This window comes from Salmo trutta, chromosome 35 (assembly GCF_901001165.1).
Source record: "Salmo trutta chromosome 35, fSalTru1.1, whole genome shotgun sequence".
NCBI lineage: Eukaryota > Metazoa > Chordata > Actinopteri > Salmoniformes > Salmonidae > Salmo > Salmo trutta.
In genome coordinates, this window is record NC_042991.1 from 10,065,206 (window position 1) to 10,085,069 (window position 19,864).

Here is a 19,864-nt window from a genome sequence, read left to right on the forward strand (position 1 = left end):
GTTTAACATAATTATCTTTATTATTTGCAGGTTGCAAATATCTGGAACATATTGATTTAAAAAATGTATGTACTCTTTCAGTACTGTAAAAACTTCCTTGGACATGAAACTACTTTCAAAGCGTAGATATTGGGATTGATCCACGAAATGAGAGCCTTTTGCATCACTTTAATATTTTAAGTAGAAATTGTGCACATTTATTTGATTTTAAAATCCTGTTATATTACATTGAGCGACCACATGGAAAATACAATAAATCCGATTTTTTTACATGAATAAAGACTAACGTGACAAAATGTCCCTCTGTGCATCCTCCAAAATGTCTCCGAAGTTTTCAGCATCATTACAAAGCTCTAGTTATTTTGTTGTTTTGACAAAGTAATTTCTGAAGATAATTATGTATTTCATGTGACTGTGATTAGTTTTAAGGTAAAAATTAAATAAAAAATCAACTGTCCCTCATTTTAAGGTCAATCCTGTCATGTGACCTGAACTCTCGTTTTAATATGGTGAAACTACTCCTTAAAAAAAGATCTGAAGACACATTGAACATCTAATAGTCAAATCATAGTGAGCTGGTTCTATTCTTTTTGCCCATTTTCTGGTGTTTTGTGGTTGAAAACTTAAAAGGGGCGAGCATAACACGTCAACCCTGTTACCCATAGACAAGCTAGAAATGTTTTCACAATAAATATAAAAATTGTCAAGCTTGCATTCAATTCCCCTCCCTGTTGCACACAACAAGCTTCCATTCCCCGTCACAGGAGATTTATGGCTGATTTAAGATGAAGTCGTCAACACTGTTACGGTCAACCTTGTTACTTTATTTGGCACTTACTGAAGTATTTTTTTAATGAACCTCTTCAGATGGGAAAGCCATCTGTTTTTTGTTAGGTTTGAACATGTGCTCTTTTTGACAGAATGTTAAAATTAGGTGACGTTACACTACTCAAAAGGCACCTAATTGGTGGAATGACGGATGGGCTGTCTTGTCCTTGTTCATGAGTACATTTCAATAAACAGACTACAGACAGATAGCTGTAGAGATACATTTTAATGTATAACAAAAGGTTTACCAAGGTTAAGCATTACGTCATTAATTTGAACAAAACACAGGTTTAAAAAGAGTGAGCAATGAGCATGACAGTGGATTGGGCAGTAAGAGGAAACATGACAGAAAAGCAGTGTCCTCTGGTGCAAGGCAAATGGGAGTATAGCTGAAGAATGGACTACCCACAACACAACCAATCACAATTCAATGCCCTTAGGGTACAGTACATTTTGTCTCGAACGACAACTCTATGCACAATTAAGAGAAGACATCTATGTCAGTTACACATTATGGCACATGAATGGGTAAGTTGTATCATAAGGAAGAAGGAGGTATCAGCTTGCTATGTCTGAGTGTAACAGTGACAGTGTGACATGTAAACCGGGATATGCCAAACCAAGGAGAGAAGCACGAACAAAATTATCTAAATACTCTTTTCTCGCTACCGAGCCAAACTTAATCAAGCTGTATTGGACTGGCCTGGTTACGTATACACCTTAGTCGCTGGAACGATGCTAGAAAGGACAAAGTGAAAAGAAAATATCTGTGCCAGCACAGCAGTTGGGCTCGGCCACATAGTGTGAATCAGGCATTTGTAAGCGCAGATGCAATGGGATGACACAGTAGCATACCTAGGAATCTGACAGTATGACTTAACAAGGGATGCACTCAAACACATCCGAGGAGAACTTAAAACAGCAAACATTCACAAGAAAGTAAAAAGTCATACTTTGTACAAAATACATGACACCAAACATATATATAAAAAAAACTTCCTGATGGCAAGCTTGATTGATCCTTGATTATGGCAGAGATCCAATTTGAGTGATGTCATTGGGTGTTAGTGTAATACATATTATTCTTTTTTACTTAAAAAAAAAATCATGGAGGAACCCTCCAGGTGGCTTTCAATGAGCCTGCATGCTACAATCCCTCACTGCTAGCAAGACAATCTTAAGCAGGGCATATTCCTCCCTGTCTATGTACATACTCCATATCATGCTTCGTTTTCATTTTGGCCCGAATAGTTACTGATTTAAATAGAGTGTTAGAATAACGAGGAGTGAACTCTGTTTAGTTCCGTGGATGCGCATGAAACATTTTGGGTCCTTCGCGTGTGTGTGTGTGTTCCTCTTGTTTCACTGATATGTCGTATCTCTGTTTGTTGCCTGACTAGAAAGTGCAGAAAAATGTAAAGCTACCGTATATGTGCAACATGTCAGTGTTAGTTTTACAAACGGAGTGCTCTTTTCCATCAAGACGATTCACAATAGAACAAAGCGATTCGGTGGCCTTCCTAATGGACCGGCAGAACCGACCGAACCTGCCACTGTTATAAGAGAGAGCTAAACAAAAACTGTATTTGGCAACTTTGCTAAAGTTGTGTATCCAACATTAGTATCTTTCAGCTAGTCTTGCAGTTAGTCAGTTAGTGTAAACATCATTTGGCGACTCCACGCATCGTCGTAGCAGTACAGTTAGTATATAGGGCTGCACTTCATTTTGTCTTAAGTATGCTCCATCCAATGTCATCATCATTCATTTGGCTTTAACCCTAGCCAGGTTAAACCGGACTGAGCGGATAAAACAATGGTGAGTGCAGCGTTCCGTCTGGCTACTTCAACCCTTCCATAACAATCCACTTTGATCGACCAGACGGGTTGAAATCAAACGATGCAATTGAATGGGTTTCGGTGTGCTTCTCGGAGGCATTCAGACCATGAAAGGGTGGATTTGAATGTAACTCTCCCAACAGGCTAAACATCTGAATGAGTGTTGATGCTCAGAGTTGGGAGAGGTTAGGCTTGAGCCATGGCTACAGTTTCAGGAGTCACACAGGTCGAGTCAAAGCTGTGTCTGACACCAACACAGTCCAAGAGACACAGTCATCATTTACGGTCACAGGAAAGAGGAACAGTCTTAATTGGTGTTGGTGGGTGCTTTGGAGGGGAGACCGTATTCAATAAACCCACAGTGTGGATGAATTGACAGCATTGGGAATATTAGAGGAACAGTCACTATTAGAACCATAGGGTAAAGGGAACGGTCTCTGACGAGATGACCACCAGCTGAACACAGGCTGTGGAGTGGTCTCTGACACACAGATATGTCTCCTCGGTCTGGTTGCAAGATCAAGTGGGTGTGTTTGTGTGTGTTTGTGTGTGTGTTGGCTGTGGGTTACGATAACTCTGGGTTATCCTCAGAGAGCTGAGTGGGATACTCCTGTCTGTACATGAAAGTGAGAAGAAATAGTGCCACGTCGTGGGAACACCAATAGGCAGTGTGAGAGGTCACCGCCGACCAATAGCGGCTCTCCACCATGCCCTCTCGCAGCTCAAAGTCAATACGCCTCTCCAACTCCACTGTAACACACAGAAAGACAAAGAGTTTTAGAACAAACACACACACACACACACACACAAAACATGCACTTTAAATTCTAGCCATAGATACTGGGACAAAGCCGTTACAAAATGCAACAGGGAAACCTCTGTCAAAATGGCATAGTGCGTAGTAAAGTTCACTGCTGGTTTCCAAAAACAATGAGGGAGTAGGGTCCAATACATTTTTCATATACTTAAAAATAATTACGATGTGCTTGATTTAGCCTGCCTAGCATGAGTTTGCACATTTGGTTATGACACTGGTTTGGTTCTTTGGCTGTCCCCATAGGGTTCTTTGGCTGTCCCCCCCATAGGATAACCCTTTGAATAACCTATTTTGGTTCCAGGTAGAACCCCTTCCACAGAGGGTTCTACATGGAACCCAAAAGAGTTCCCCTATGGGGACAGCCAAAGAATACATGTTGGAACTGTACTACAGGGCAGAGTTTATAGATTTCTTCCTTCCAATTAGTTTTTCCTGGCCACTGTGCTCTTGCTTCTGCCTTTGCTTGGGTCTAGAGCCGGGTTACTGTAAAAGCACGTGACAACTGCGGATGTAAAAAGGGCTTTACAGACACATTTGACTGACTGATTGATTGTGCCTGACAAGCTAAATCAAGCACACCTCAACTGTTTAGTATAAAATATTTGCAATACACCATTGATCCAGGTCTGTGGGGAGGACTAAGGTAGATGCTTCGGTTGAATAGATCTGGTATAGGGATACGTACGTGTTGTGTTGTCCAGGATAGCCGAGTTGGAACGAGACATGGAGTGCTCTACTTCTCTCGTCTCCTCGACTACCGCTAACTTCTCCACTAACTCCGCAGCCACGCCCTCCTCCCCTGATACGGCATTATCCCCCTCCAAGACCCCGCCCTCTGAGTCGGAAGGCTCCTCCTCCACGCCGCCCACGTGACCACTTGAGCGCGAGAAGCGGGAGAAGAAGATCCCGCCGATGCCTTTGCCGAGACTTGCCGCGCCTGCCGAGGCGGAGAGCACACAGCGAAACTCAAAGACAGAGAAGCACACACACTCACGATCACATGGCACAGCACAGGACAACACATAAGTCTAACTTCTCACAGATGTAGGCAGGAAAACAAGGGAACATTTATACTGTACCTATCACACCCATTGATTTACATAATAATTGCATTAGACTTGGTCCTATAATGCAAAGTGTTCGGTAGAAATAATATCTAATCATGAATTAAGGAAATCCTTTATTCATAGGTTCTATAATGTCAATCCCTGTGACAAGACTTAATGGCTTTCCATTGATTTGTTGAGGCTGGGTTTTCTGGACAGTGGTTCTGTGCTTGGCTTGCTGCTACATCAGCTATGCAATCTACTTCTGTTTCAGCGAGCTAAAAGGAGGTATTTCCACAGAATTAAACGATTATTACACGCACACACACATATACACATATATATATATATATATATATATATATGCATGGGTCTGTCCTTGACTAAAGCCTAAAAGCCCACTCTCTCTCCTATAAAATAACAAAATAAGCCAATTTCAGGAAAGACCAAAGTAAAAAACAACAACAAGATAAACAAAGAGCAAAGTCTAAAAAGCAAGGAGATAAAAATGAAGAATCCATCACTGAAAGTCCCTATGTCTCTCCCTCCTCCCTCCCTCCCTCCCTCCCTCCCTCCCTCCCTCCCTCCCTCCCTCCCCCCGTCTCTCATTCTCTCTCTCACCCATAATGCTGGCTTTCCCCAGGTTCGTAATGGACTCTCCGTAGTGTCTTCGGGCCTGAGGGGGGGAGGTACAGGGGCTAGGGAGGCTCTCCGTGTCCGAGACGGATGCACTTTCCTTCAGTGCAGGGTTGAGAAGTGTGGGACGGATCTGGTCATACGGAGTCGGACTACTTGTGTTATACCTGTAGATCCCGGTCACAATACAATACATGTCATTCACAAACACTGATTCGTACAAAACTGCTCCAAGGGTGTTGCTCTTCTGCCGATTCTGTGCTGTCCCAATATGTGTGTGTGTGTGTGTGTGTGTGTGTACTGACTGTGATCTATTCTATTCTAAATAATATACTAAATCCACTACTCACCAGTGTATTTGGACAGGTGAAATGTTACTGTAGTTCTTTAAGATTAGGGGCTCCAATCGGTACGCCTGAAAATACAGCCATAGGCATCATTAAGCACTTCCATCATGCCATCAGCAATCTCGGGACCGGAACCCAAAACCAAATCTTACGCACACTATCTAGCTAGCCACTTGATTTGATTCTGGAAGCACAAACGGAAACAGCAGGTATGTTTCCACCCCTACCAAAGCCCTTCCTGAGTCCCTTTCCCTTCCAATCCTTTACGGATCTGCTACAGTATTACCATCAGTGACTGACTGCACGACTGAATGACTCTACTGTCTGGTTCAGTTGGTTGGCTCACCACGGGGTCGGTAGGATGAAAGACGTTGAAGAGACGTTGGCAGATGGATTTGGGTAAGATGTGATCCTGGGTCACGTTGTTCCCCGGTCGGATCCCTCGTAACGCCAAGAACACGGCCAGGGGAGAACCCATGCAAAAGAAGTTCTCCACCTATAACAAAATAAAAGGCACAGAGAAAATCAGAGGGGAACCGCGGTTAAATCCATGGCTCAATCTATCTGTCGTAACAATTAGAAGGAATGAAATATGGAATTTGTCACCTTAAATTTCAAGGCTGAAGAAGAACCTTCAGATGATGGGGATTGCAAACCAGCAAACTGATTTTCCAAATCCCGTAACCTTTAGACATGAATGCAACACCAATATTATCACACAACTGTAAATGAAACATAAACATTCAACACTGGGGACAAATGAGGGTGGGATCTGGGTCGTATTCAATAGGGCACACCGTAGCAAAAGAAAAATCCATCAGAAAATGAGTTGTAAAGTTTAAGTAATCCTTCCCTGTTTGAGTCAGTTTTTTTTCCCTGTTTGGTGCCTAATGAATTTGACCCTGGCCAGGGCCGTGAAGAGACGTTTCAGGGAGATAAAAAAATAAATAATACTTTAATAATTCATACACTACATGGCTAAAAGTATATGGATACCTGCTCGTCGAACATCTTAGTCCAAAATCATGGGCATTAATGTGGAGTTGGTCGCCCCTTTGCTGCTATAACAGCCTCCACTCTTCTGGGAAGACTTTCCACTAGATGTTGGTACATTGCTACGGGGACTAGCTTCCATTCAGCCGCAAGAGCATTAGTGTGGTCGGATACTGATGTTGGGCGTGGGTCGCAGTTAGTGTTCCAATTCATCCCAAAGTTCTTCCACACTGATCTCAACAAACCATTTCTGTATGGACCTCACTTTGTACACGGGGGCATTGTCATGCTGAAACAGGAAAAGGCCTTCCCCAAACTGTTGCCACAAAGTTGGAAGCACAGAATTGTCTAGAATGTCATTGTATGCTGTTGCGTTAAGATTTCCATTCACTGGAACTAAAGGGCCAAGCCCAAAACATGAAAAACAACCCCAGATCATTATTCCTCCTCCACCAAACTTTGGCATTGCGCATGGTGATCTTAGGCTTGTGTGCGACTGCTCGGCCATGGAAACCTATTTCATGAAGCTCCAGACGAAGAGTTCTTGGTTCTGACGTTGCTTCTAGAGGCAGTTTGGAACTCAGTAGTGAGTGTTGCAACGCTACGCACTTCCCGTTCTGTGAGCTTGTGTGGCCTACCTCTTCACGGCTGAGCCGTTGTTGCTCCTAGACTTCACAATAACAGCACTTACAGTTGACCGGGGCAGCTCTAGCAGGGCAGAAATTTGCCGAACTGACTTGTTGGAAAGGTGGCATCCTATGTAGGTGCCACGTTGAAAGCCACTGAGCTCGTCAGTAAGGCCATTCTACTGCCAAAGTATGTCTATGGAGATTGCATGGCTGTGTGCTCGATCTTATACACCTGTCAGCGACGGGTGTGGCTGAAATAGCCTAATCCACTCATTTGAATGGGTGTCCACATTCTTTTTTTAAAATATAGTGGCCTATTTATTTCTGCAACAACACTCTCTCATCATCACAAATTGTAAGCAAGCTAGTTACATTCCCTCTTACAGACATGAATGCCATCGGGAAAATCGGGTGATCATTGATGTTGATGATTGATGTAAATCTACAAGTTAGCTAGCTCAATTTCTTTTACTGATTGCGATTTACCTCTATATGTCTTTCTGCCTCTATCTGCTGCGGATATCATCCAACCAGACCAAATATTGATGATGATTTAGGCTAAATCAAGTGTTAACAAGTGTTAATACAATTTTATGCTGCTGTTTATTTTTTTTTAACAAAGACAACAAACGCGTTAACAACACCATAGAGCACAACAGTATGAGTCATAATACCCATAAAACCCAGCGGTCAAACAGAGAAATGGGTCCAATCGTTTCCCCACCATACATTTTTCCCATAGGGGATGTTGGAAACACAAAATAAGGGGCTGGGTTTCGCGTAGGCTTACTATGGCGTGACGTTTTAATAACCGTGTAAATCTGTCTCGGACAACGTGATGTTTATCAATATTTTGGCTTGTATTTACACCCAACAAATGAAATGCTAATTAGCTGCTAATGTGCCTATCATAAAGAACGAAAAATGCCATGATGATCTGGACGAGACTGCTGAATCGAGGCAAAGGTAAGAATCTCTAGATTAACTATCTAATGTTAGCTAAATGTAGTAATGAATAAATTGTCTAAATTCCTTTACATTTACGCGTTAGCAAAGGTGCCAGCTAAAGATGACGTGCTTGCAGGGATTTGCAGTCTTGCATGATGTCTACTTTGATGCTAATTAGCATTTTTTGAATCTGAGAGTAAATAGAGACGAATATATTGATAAAAGTCACCTTGTCCTAGAGAGATTTACACGGTTATCAAAACGGCACGCCAGGGTACGCCTACATGAAGCACAGCCCTTATTTTAAGTGTTTCTAAAATCCCCTATGGGTAAAATGAATGGTGGAAAAACGATTGGAACCACTTGCGTTTGACGGTTAGGTTTTATGGGTATTATGACACCTCTGTGGGGCTCTATAAAGAGGAGGGGGTATGGCCTGGGTCCTATCAGGACACACAGGGCACCCAACGGGTCCTGCCAATGCACGCCCGGCATCCCGTGTGCAACGAGTCAAGCCTGGGGGGGGGGGGTGATGATACTGTTGTCAGTACTGTTGAGATATGAACTAGGTAGCTAGCTACCAACACTTGACCTGTGATCGCATCTCTCAAGCCATGCATGTTTGGAGACCGGGAGCGCACAAGCTCGTACACGGCAGCTCAACACAACCAACGGACGGGTTGGGGGGTGGCAAACTTAACGACAACTTGCGGGCAGCGGGTTCCAAACAACAATGACGAAACAAAATCATATTTTGGGGGGAGGAGAAATTAGAGCCTGACCCTGGCTATTGAGTGTCTACCTACCTGAGTCGTGTGAGTCTCAGCTCCTCTTGTAGGTGACGCTCCTGATACCTTGGCCAGCACTCTTGCATCTCTTTTGGGTCCGGCGATAGTTCTTCATGACGGAAGCGTACGGGGTCCCAGCCTGTCATGATGTCGAAGGTTATGACACAACCCAGGGAGTGGGACACGATGGACACCTTGCCACTCTCCTCAAACTCGGGGTTCCGCATGCAGAAGAGTGTGTATAGCCGATTCAGCTCCTGAGTTAGACCCCTAGTGATCTACAGACACACGAAGCATGATGAATTACATTTGTGTATTAGGCTGCAACTGCAAATTGGTAGATATTAGAGTTTGAGACTGTACTTGTATGTGGTAAAATATGCATGGGACATGCTGACAAGTGTGTGTGTGTCTAGACACATGGCATGCGAAAGTGGACACTATCATATGTCTACTGTATGTTTATTTGACTCACAGTGACCAGTGGGCCCCTATAGTTGTCTACTCTACAACCAACAGACATACAGACCAGCGGTGGCTGGTGGCACCAAACATGGGGAGGACGGGCTCATAGGATTTATGGTCATTCATTTGGAATGTTAATGAATGGGTGGTGTCATTAATGAAGAGTCTCACCTCGTCTCTGTACAGAGGGCTGGTGTAGTACATGATGTCCATAGCACTGCTGTTGAGCATGTCTCTGAGTCCTCGAACTTTGTCTGGAGTGATGGAGTCCACAGTGTCTGCAACCATCACACAACCACACACACACACACACACACACACACACACACACACACACACACACACACACACACACACACACACACACACACACACCAAGTCACCTACAAAGACATTTCAGTCCCTCCGGTATGTCAAACAGTGGGACTACAAGCAAAATGACCTATCTATACACACTAATAGCTGACGTTACTACTTAAAGGGATATTTTATTTCACCTTTATGTATACAGGGTTGTCTCATTGCAAGAGAGACAAGACAAGAAAAAGATACACATACATATCCACTGTCTTTGAGCAGGTGCCGGAGCAAACGATAAAAACCCGACTCTGCACCCTGCCATCTATGCTACCATGCGGTTTATTGGCGACAACGTTTCCCGACCACTCAGGTCTTCAGTAGGTCACAAAGTAGGTGTGGCCAAACTGGCCATTACATACCTCCATCCAGGCACAGTTTGGACCTCCACTCCACAGGAAGGAACTCCACATGCTCTGTGGAACGATCGGAGAAATGCTTCTCCTCCATCTTCCGAGCAGCGTCCCTCATCCTTGTAGACGAGTAAAGGCACAGACACAGATGTGCATAAACAAACGTTACGCTACCAAGGATGCTTGGCCATATTTCCTAGGAATACCCTTTTCATGAAGCTTTATGAGCGCATTACTATTGCACAACATAGCTGTGAATAAGTGATCATAAACAATGGTGCCCGAGACAGCTTTAGATTGAATCCTCCAGGTCCCAATCGTTGCTATCCTTTCTCCCACTCTGGCTCACTTTCCCTACAATAATACTAGATTATAAACATATGAGATTGTATGAAACTCTATGGCAGGTTCTGATAGGGTTTTATACAGCTCATTGTTCCCGTAACTCACATGCTTGTGTTCCTGATGATGCGGCCCTCATCCATCTTCTGGCCAATCCCGTGCACCACAAAGACAATGTGTGTTGTTTCGGGCGGTGTGTCTTCGGGCGCTGCCTCCTCCACATAGCCCCGATGGAGACGCGTCCCACTACTGCCAGCTGAGGCGGACACAGGGGAATTATACCAGTTATTATACAGGACACTGTAAATGTAGTTTTATACAGTATAGAAACACAATATTTGAGCAAATCCCACAAAAGGCTGCTAGTTCGTTCTGTCAAAATTGATGTTTTTAGTCAGGATCATTATGAGATGGAGAAAAAATACATTATAAGGGTGTCATACATGCTTATGACAAGGCTTATAATGCATTATAACCATAGGTGCACAATTGTACCTGCAGGTTTTAAGTTAGGTGTTATACACCATGTTGTAGGCAGTGAAACACAGAGGATTCTTATTTCACCTCAGTGGGGACACAAACCTTTGGAGAAGCCCAGTCTCTGGGTGACAGTGCGTGCGATCTTGGAGGTGGTGGCATCACTGTAGAGATACACCTCGTCCACACTGTGCCAGTCCACATGGCTTCGGCTCAGTTTCAAACTGTGGATCGCTGTGAGAATCAAGAGGAAAATTAATTAACATAGACCTAATAACTTCCTTCCGTTAATGTGAATTAAGTCTCCAGTGACTTTTGTAGAAATCCCACTTCCATACACCACTTGCATGCACTCAATCAAGGGTCGTGTTCAGTAGGTACTAAACGGAAGAAAATTGTCCAGAACGGATATGAAATCGTCCAATAAGAATCGCTTGTTTTTGTGTTCTGCGGTAGCCATGTGCGACGTTCTAGCCATGTTATTTTCTTCCCTCATTCAAAGTGTTTGTTTTTGGGCCCAGAACCGGTGTGTGTTGTTCATCTATATCATTCACATAGAATGTGACACACACACCCTTCATCAACACCATCACGCCAGACGCCCCACCTGGCACGCCCCCGTCCCACTTGCCATTGAGTCCATCCACTTTACCGTCCTTGCAGTCCACCGTGGTGGTCACCACTTCGGTGGCAGTCTCGTAGATCTCCCTCATCTGGTGGCCACGAAAACGGGCCAGGTGCTCCAGCTCGATGAGGTCACTCTCGTCCTCCTCCAGAGGAAGCCACGTGCCGTCGATGAACCACTGGCCCCTCATCACAGGAATACGGTCCTGCTCTGTGGACAAAGGGGTTGCGACTACGGTCATGTCGCTCCAACTGTATTGAATGAGCAGTAGGCTAATAACTTTGCTCTGTGCTCGGACAGATGTGGGACTGTTATGACATGCTTATTGAATAGGAATGGTATCAGTGTGATAAAACCAGGATTAACAAGACAAATAGCACGAGAGGGAGAGAAACATCTGTAGTGATAGGCTACTCACGGTTCCAGTAGACGGGGTAACATTCTTTCTCTTTGACATCCACTTCGTAGAGACCCCCTCTGACGCAAACAGCCTCAACGTTGACACTTATGGAATCCAAGTCGATGTCATCCGTCTCGTATCCTCCCTCCCCTCCACCTTCCCCTTCCCCTGTCGCCGGATCCGCTTGAACAGCTCCCCCCTCCGCCACCTCCTCCGGTTGGGCCTCGGACCCCGTCGCTGACCCACTTGCGTTCTCTGGTTCGATGGCGGGATTGCGACATTTCACCTTGCAGGGGTTTAGTTCACATAATTTGCGGTAAATGACTTCAATTTTCAAAGAGTCGTGTCCAACAAATGGCTTCCAGGTTCTCTTGTCCTCTTTGTAGAACCATCGCACTTCCTCGGGTCCCAGCTCGGTGACGACCTCCCCGCGGTGTCTGGAACTGTTGGAGCGGTTCCGCTTCTTTGTAGTCACATTCCCATCACTTTCGGTGTACTTCAGGTCGTTTGTGATGTCCAAATAGCCTGTCCCTGGGTCGGGGAGAGAGTGATAGCCCGAGTAAGTTTCCTCCACTAGGCCCAATATCATGCCGTCTTGAGATAAACGGTGATCGCCTAGCAGCAGCGGAGGCAAGTGCATTTCCAAGCCGGACTGGACCGAGTCCATCTCCCCGTGTATAGTCTCTCCCATCGGTTCCTCGTAGCACGACACAAACACATCATTGGCCATATCCCAGTCATTGCTGCTCACGGAATTATTATCCGAGCTCAGTCGACGGGTAGTCGACTTAATGTCCTTAAAATTGCTCATGACTTGACAAAAAAAATTCAACAGCTTGTTCCCTAAAAGACAATACGGCCTACGTTCTCAAACTTATTGATTTCTTCGCCTCTTGTTGACCTTTGATTGACAGTCATAGGTCCAGGACTAACGGTTTCCAAACCTTCTCCTTGATTACTGCAAATGCCACCATCTTTGAGCTGGTTCATCCACTCAGTATCCAGATATAAGCTACCAAATGTGAGACTTTTTGAAATTACTGATAGATATCCTACTACTCAGAGACCCATTTTGTCACTGCCAGTAGGTTTACCGGTTCACTTATTCTATTCGCATGCCTATCTGCGATTTGCTTACAACATCATTACAATGGTAGGCTACGTGTTCCTCCTCCCAAATGCGCGAAAAGATTGCGCATGACGGGCAGATGGTGCACTGGCCACCGTAGTTGAAAGACGGAAGTAGCTGCTTTGAAGAAAACGAATATTGTTTTCTCCACCGGTTTAATCATAAATTGGTTTATTTATCTTTAGCCAAGATTTTTTTTTTAAATGGCAGCTGTGTTTCTTATTACGTTGTATGAATATTCTCCATTATTTTACATTACTGTCATATCGTTATGTTTCGTTGTTACCGCCGCCATGGTCCTCGGCTGGTAGGTTCCTGTCAAAATGCCTTGTTATGACAACAACATTAGGCTGTTATTATTGAATGGAATTATTATTTTAGCCTACAAATAAAGTTGCTAGCTATCTGTGCCTACATTAAGCAATCGGCCCTGTTTATATTTTGTTCAGTAAATCTCAACTTCTGTGTTTTTTTGCGGTAATGAAGATTGCAAACGGCGATGCAACGTCGATACTTCACGTGACAGCGTACAGAGTGATACAATTTTGCAATGTTAGGTATTTTATTTATTAGGATCCCCATTAGCCGACGGCAATGGCGACAGCTAGTCTTGTTAGGGTGCGACCCATAACGAAATATACATGACAGACAAAATACTTTGCAATGTACATACATTTAAAAATATTCACATGTTGTGGGTGTGTGTGTGTGTGTGTATCTACCAGTTACACATGCATGTCAGTACATACACACAACCGGTAAAATGAAACTTTGTAGCGTTGGACCTTGGATAAACCTGGCATTCGGGAAAGTTAATCAAAGTGTCATTGCCTCAGAAAAAAATACAGTATCTGGTATTGTATTTACTGAAACATGCACTGTTCTGCACAGTCGTCTACTAGTTTTATTATAACATGTATTTTTAGTAAAAATTGCAATTTACAATGTTCTACACACATTTCTTTACATCAAAAGATAGGCTATTAGAGAGCTTTATTTAAAATCAGAAATTGTTTTATAAACTTTTATCAATTTGGTATGCACGCAATATCAAGTTGTTATACTGAAGGCTACTTCACTCATCTTGTCTGATCTCTTATACACACAACATCATGAAATATTCAGATTTTCTGTCCTATGTTCCACATCTGCCATAGGTTTGGTTTCGATGTCCCAGTGATTCTCCGCAGCTCTGATGAGACTGAGTCAGTCTTGCCTGCCCCAGAGAAGAGGATGGTTCAGGTGACCAACCCCTTTGCCCTAGAGATGGGGTCCTCTGGGGTGGCCTCTGTGACTGGTGAGAGAGCATGCAAAGACAGTTATTATGCAACAAACCACACATAGAGCCAGTTTCCGGGACCCAGATTAAGCCTCCAGGGCCTAAAGCTATTTCAATGGTGATTTTGGAAAAATGACCTGTATAGTATAGTGTGTTGTATTAGGCCTTTGCCCATACTATGTTATAGGTGTGCCGTCATGAATGATGCGTGAATCTAGATTGTAAACTGTGTGGTTCAAGCCCTGAATGCTGATTGGCTGACAGCCATGGTATATCAGACTATACCATGGGTATGACAAAACATATGTTTTTCCTTCTCTAATTAAGTTGGTAACCAGTTTATAATAGCCATAAGGCACCTCAGAGGTTTGTGATATATGGCCAATATACCACGGCTAAGGGCTGTGTCCAGGCACTCCACATTGTGTCGTGCGAAAGAACAGCCCTTGGCTGTGGTATATTTGCCATAAACCACACCTCCTCGGACGTTATTGCTTAAAAATACCACATTTTCTTATTGAGTGGTTAACCAGGGAATTATACAACTAGTACTGCATCCATGCCAATTTTCCCCAACACCCATCTGACTGCCACTTTGAATCATTCATTGTTTTCCTCTTTCAAGAGGGTATGTCCCTGCTTCCATGCTGCCTGGAGCCTTGTGTGCTGAGTTGTTACTGGGGTTGTGGTGTCCATGCCCTACAGGGGGCGCTACAGACCCACCAACACGGCCCCAGTAAGCTCGCCACGCCACATCTGTTCCAGGAAGCTCTGCACTTCCAGTACCACCACTGCCAAAGCTTCCAGTATCCTTCTCACAGGCGATAATCTGATAATCGTATAATCTGTATCGTTGTTGTTAGTATAAGTACATGTTTTGTATATGTGATGGTCCTATGATGTGTTCTTCATTTTTACTCTTATTATTATCTATCCTGTTGTCTAGTCACTTTACCCTGCCTCTATGTACATACAGTGTCCAACTCAAATACCTCATACTCCTTCCTGCACATTGATCTGGTACTGGTACTCCCTGTATATAGCTCCACATTGATCTGGTACTGGTACTTCCTGTATATAGCTCCACATTGATCTGGTACTGGTACTTCCTGTATATAGCTCCACATTGATCTGGTACTGGTAATTCCTGTATATAGCTCCACATTGATCTGGTACTGGTACTTCCTGTATATAGCTCCACATTGATCTGGTACTGGTACTCCCTGTATATAGCTCTACATTGATCTGGTACTGGTACTCCCTGTATATAGCTCCACATTGATCTGGTACTCCTTGTATATAGCTCCACATTGATCTGGTACTCCCTGTATATAGCTCCACATTGATCTGGTACTGGTACTCCCTGCATATAGCTCCACATTGATCTGGTACTGGTACTCCCTGTATATAGCTCCACATTGATCTGGTACTGGTACTCCCTGTATATAGCTCTACATTGATCTGGTACTGGTACTCCCTGTATATAGCTCCACATTGATCTGGTACTCCTTGTATATAGCTCCACATTGATCTGGTACTCCCTGTATATAGCTCCACATTGATCTGGTACTGGTACTCCCTGTATATAGCTTCACGTTGATCTGGTACTGGTACTCTCTGTATATAGCTCCACGTTGATCTGGTACTGGTACTCCCTGTATATAGCTCCACGTTGATCTGGTACTGGTATTGCCTGTATATACAGTGGGGGGAAAAAGTATTTGATCCCCTGCTGATTTTGTACGTTTGCCCACTTACAAAGAAATGATCAGTCTATAATTTTAATGGTAGGTTTATTTGAACAGTGAGAGACAGAATAACAACAACAAAAAATCCAGAAAAACACATGTCAAAAATGTTATAAAATTATTTGCATTTTAATGAGGGAAATAAGTATTTGACCCCTCTGCAAAACATGACTTAGTACTTGGTGACAAAAACCCTTGTTGGCAATCACAGAGGTCAGACGTTTCTTGTAGTTGACCACCAGGTTTGCACACATCTCAGGAGGGATTTTGTCCCACTCCTCTTTGCAGATCTTCTCCAAGTCATGAAGGTTTCGAGGCTGACGTTTGGCAACTCGAACCTTCAGCTCCCTCCACAGATTTTCTATGGGATTAAGGTCTGGAGACTGGCTAGGCCACTCCAGGACCTTAATGTGCTTCTTCTTGAGCCACTCCTTTGTTGCCTTGGCCGTGTGTTTTGGGTCATTGTCATGCTGGAATACCCATCCACGACCCATTTTCAATGCCCTGGCTGAGGGAAGGAGGTTCTCACCCAAGATTTGACGGTACATGGCCCCGTCCATTGTCCCTTTGTTGCGGTGAAGTTGTCCTGTCCCCTTAGCAGAAAAACACCCCCAAAGCATAATGTTTCCACCTCCATGTTTGACGGTGGAGATGGTGTTCTTGGGGTCATAGGCAGCATTCCTCCTCCAAACACGGCGAGTTGAGTTGATGCCAAAGAGCTCCATTTTGGTCTCATCTGACCACAACACTTTCACCAGTTGTCCTCTGAATCATTCAGATGTTTATTGGCAAACTTCAGACGGGCATGTATATGTGCTTTCTTGAGCAGGGGGACCTTGCGGGCGCTGCAGGATTTCAGTCCTTCACGGCGTAGTGTGTTACCAGTTGTTTTCTTGGTGACTATGGTCCCAGCTGCCTTGAGATCATTGACAAGATCCTCCCGTGTAGTTCTGGGCTGATTCCTGACCGTTCTCATGATCATTGCAACCCCACGAGGTGAGATCTTGCATAGAGCCCCAGGCCGAGGGATATTGACAGTTCTTTTGTGTTTCTTCCATTTGCGAATAATCGCACCAAATGTTGTCACCTTCTCACCAAGCTGCTTGGCGATGATCTTGTAGCCCATTCCAGCCTTGTGTAGGTCTACAATCTTGTCGCTGACATCCCTGGAGAGCTCTTTGGCCTTGGCCATGGTGGAGAGTTTGGAATCTGATTGATTGATTGCTTCTGTGGACAGGTGTCTTTTATACAGGTAACGAGCTGAGATTAGGAGCATACAGGTAACAAGCTGCGGTTAGGAGCACTCCCTTTAAGAGTGTGCTCCTAATCTCAGCTCGTTACCTGTATAAAAGACACCTGGGAGCCAGAAATCTTTCTGATTGAGACGGGGTCAAATACTTATTTCCCTCATTAAAATGCAAATCAATTCATAACATTTTTGACATGCGTTTTTCTGGATATTTTTGTTGTTTTTCTGTCTCTCACTGTTCAAATAAACCTACCATTAAAATTATAGACTGATCCTTTCTTTATCAGTGGGCAAACGTACAAAATCAGCAGGGAATCAAATACTTTTTTCCCCCACTGTAGCTTCATTCGTATGTATTTTATTCCTCTTGTGTTACTTTTTTAAATTAATTGTTTTACTCTGCATCGTTGGGAAAGGCTTGTGACAAATAACATTTGATTTCCAATATTCAGGTTCTAGAAGATATTATTTGCTCATGCTTGTCTTTTATGAAATATTGCACATTAATGCATGTTTCAATGATGTATGATATGTCATATTTCATCATCATGATATTTAGTTGTAACACTAAGGTTGAGGATAGACGGATGGAGTGCGTGCAAGGCTAAAATTGCATGTCTTTCAGTTCAGTTTCATCCTGCATGTATTTTACCCCTTAACCAAAGCCTCAGTATCAGTGGAGAGGACAGAGAGGAGCATTATACCAAGATGCCAGCCGATCTGGGGATCACTGATTTTGGGCTTTTGCCACGGGAACGCTACCCCGTAGTGGCTGTCCTCACACTGGCCGAATCTGAAGCAAGGGACACGTACAACATTGTTAGTATGACAGTCTTGGTAATACTTGGAACATCGTCACATGAAGCCAGTTTCGTGGGCACAAATTAAGCCTAGTCCTTGAACATGCTCAATCTGTGTCCGGGAAACCAGCCCATGAAGTCCAATCACTTCAATGTGTATTATCCTAGGGGTAATGATGCAATCCACACCCCGATATAAGGTGTGCTCATTAGGTTTAAAGTTACCATCTTGGCATGAGGGCGCAGTCCTGGGATGTGACACTCATTATCCCTCATTGTTCCTCTCGCTCAGGTCGCCAGCGTCACAGTGGTTCACGTTCCAGATGACAAATACAGCCTGTCGGCACGGATCCTGTTTCAATATCTCCTCACGGCACAAGGGAACATGTATGAGTTGAAGGTACGGCTGTATTTTTTGTTAATTCATCATTTATTTCTCCAGTTCCATTGACGTAGCAGGAATGTCTTGTTCAAGGTAATGGACAAGGGCTCAGTGAGATTACAGTAGCCAATCATTACTTTTTTCAGATCTTTGGTTGCGTTCCGATATCCATACTAGCGTACCGTTTAGAATGCAGGCCAAATTGCCAATACATTGCTTCTTACGTGGTGTGCTATTGTAGTTATTAGAACAGAGTGTTCACTGTTAAGAGCAAGTCTGATGCTGGCAGTTGACATCCTTACAAATGTAATGTTATCTGTTGTGTCCTCCAGCCACTATTTATGTCAGCCGAGAGCATGGGGTTGTCGGAGGCGACTGACCCCGACCGTAGCACAGAGGCACCACCAGAAACACAGAAAAGAGAACCCAGAAAGGAGGAAAAGGAGAAGATGCCAGGAATGGAAAATGAAGAGGAGGACTGGTCAGAGGAGGGAAAAGGCAAAGACTGTGTGGTGTGTCAGAATGCACCTGTTAACCGCGTCCTGCTGCCCTGCAGGCACGCCTGTGTGTGTGACGGCTGTGTCCATCGCTTCCAACACTGCCCCATATGCAGAGCTTTCGTATTAGAGTCCTTTGCCCTGTTCCAGCGGCCCCATATGGAGGAAGAATGAACTGTAATGTAGCAGGTCAATATTATCAGTATTTATAATATGAACGTAGTAATGTTACTCATTGGAGTAGTTCTACAGGCTACTGATAGGAAGGAATGGTGTCCAAAAAGTGCATGCCGATTGTCACGATGGGTGCTGTTCCAACACAGATACATTAGTACAATTTCAACGGAATCAAAGTGTTTATAGAATGGATGATATGGTTTCACATTGAGGTGTGTTTTATTGGACATTTCCAACTGTTTTATGGCTATGTGAGCATATGAACCACATTTTATCTAGTTGAGTTTATCGAGGTACAAACTGCTCCTTGTACTATTTGTAAATGTAGATATGGAATGCACACGCACCCTCACACATAAGGATGGCTCTGTTGCGGATAGACTGCTACATGTTTGATAGTGTCTTGATGCTGTATTGTTTGTCCTTCATGTTCTAATACTTTAATGTTACCCCTTCCTTGTGTTTTTTGTAATAATTTTTAAAAAATTCAAAATGTAGATATGGAAAACCTAATATTTTTTATGTGCAATGTGTAGAGAATGTATTGTATTTGTCAATATATCATACAGTGAGGTGTTTTTTCTTTAGAGCCTTAATCGTGGACAGAAGTTATGAATTGCAGCTTTATGAAAATCACAAAGAAATCAAACCTGGCATCACAGCTTCCCCAAGGTTTAAAAGGCAGCAAAAAAATAAAATACTTTTTTTTGACAATC

The 19,864-nt window shown here is 43.6% G+C and overlaps 2 protein-coding genes across 5 annotated transcripts; one reads left to right on the top strand and one right to left on the bottom strand.

The window, feature by feature from the left end:
- Nucleotides 1-1,035: 1,035 nt before the first annotated feature.
- On the bottom strand, nucleotides 1,036-13,122 carry ddhd1b (DDHD domain containing 1b). 3 transcript variants are annotated; one of them, XM_029733257.1, is made up of 13 exons: nucleotides 11,906-13,122; nucleotides 11,470-11,697; nucleotides 10,968-11,096; nucleotides 10,494-10,641; nucleotides 10,053-10,162; nucleotides 9,505-9,611; nucleotides 8,887-9,146; nucleotides 6,117-6,195; nucleotides 5,857-6,006; nucleotides 5,514-5,578; nucleotides 5,149-5,330; nucleotides 4,167-4,418; nucleotides 1,036-3,414 (listed from the first exon to the last, which is right to left on the bottom strand). In XM_029733257.1, exons 1-13 carry the CDS (start codon nucleotides 12,696-12,698, stop codon nucleotides 3,230-3,232), a joined length of 2,688 nt encoding a protein of 895 aa, XP_029589117.1. In that variant the 5' UTR covers nucleotides 12,699-13,122; the 3' UTR covers nucleotides 1,036-3,229. The 3 variants fall into 3 exon arrangements, with proteins under 3 accessions (XP_029589117.1, XP_029589119.1, XP_029589118.1); XM_029733259.1 differs by having other exon boundaries at nucleotides 11,515-11,697; nucleotides 11,906-13,121; XM_029733258.1 differs by having other exon boundaries at nucleotides 11,494-11,697; nucleotides 11,906-13,121.
- Nucleotides 13,099-19,862, top strand: cgrrf1 (cell growth regulator with ring finger domain 1). Of its 2 annotated transcripts, none has more exons than XM_029733261.1 (6): nucleotides 13,099-13,323; nucleotides 14,174-14,313; nucleotides 14,921-15,101; nucleotides 17,964-18,111; nucleotides 18,385-18,492; nucleotides 18,807-19,862. In XM_029733261.1, the coding sequence occupies exons 1-6, from the start codon at nucleotides 13,220-13,222 to the stop codon at nucleotides 19,143-19,145; spliced, it is 1,020 nt and encodes a 339-aa protein (XP_029589121.1). In that variant the 5' UTR covers nucleotides 13,099-13,219; the 3' UTR covers nucleotides 19,146-19,862. The 2 variants fall into 2 exon arrangements, with proteins under 2 accessions (XP_029589121.1, XP_029589122.1); XM_029733262.1 differs by having other exon boundaries at nucleotides 13,232-13,573.
- Nucleotides 19,863-19,864: the final 2 nt, after the last annotated feature.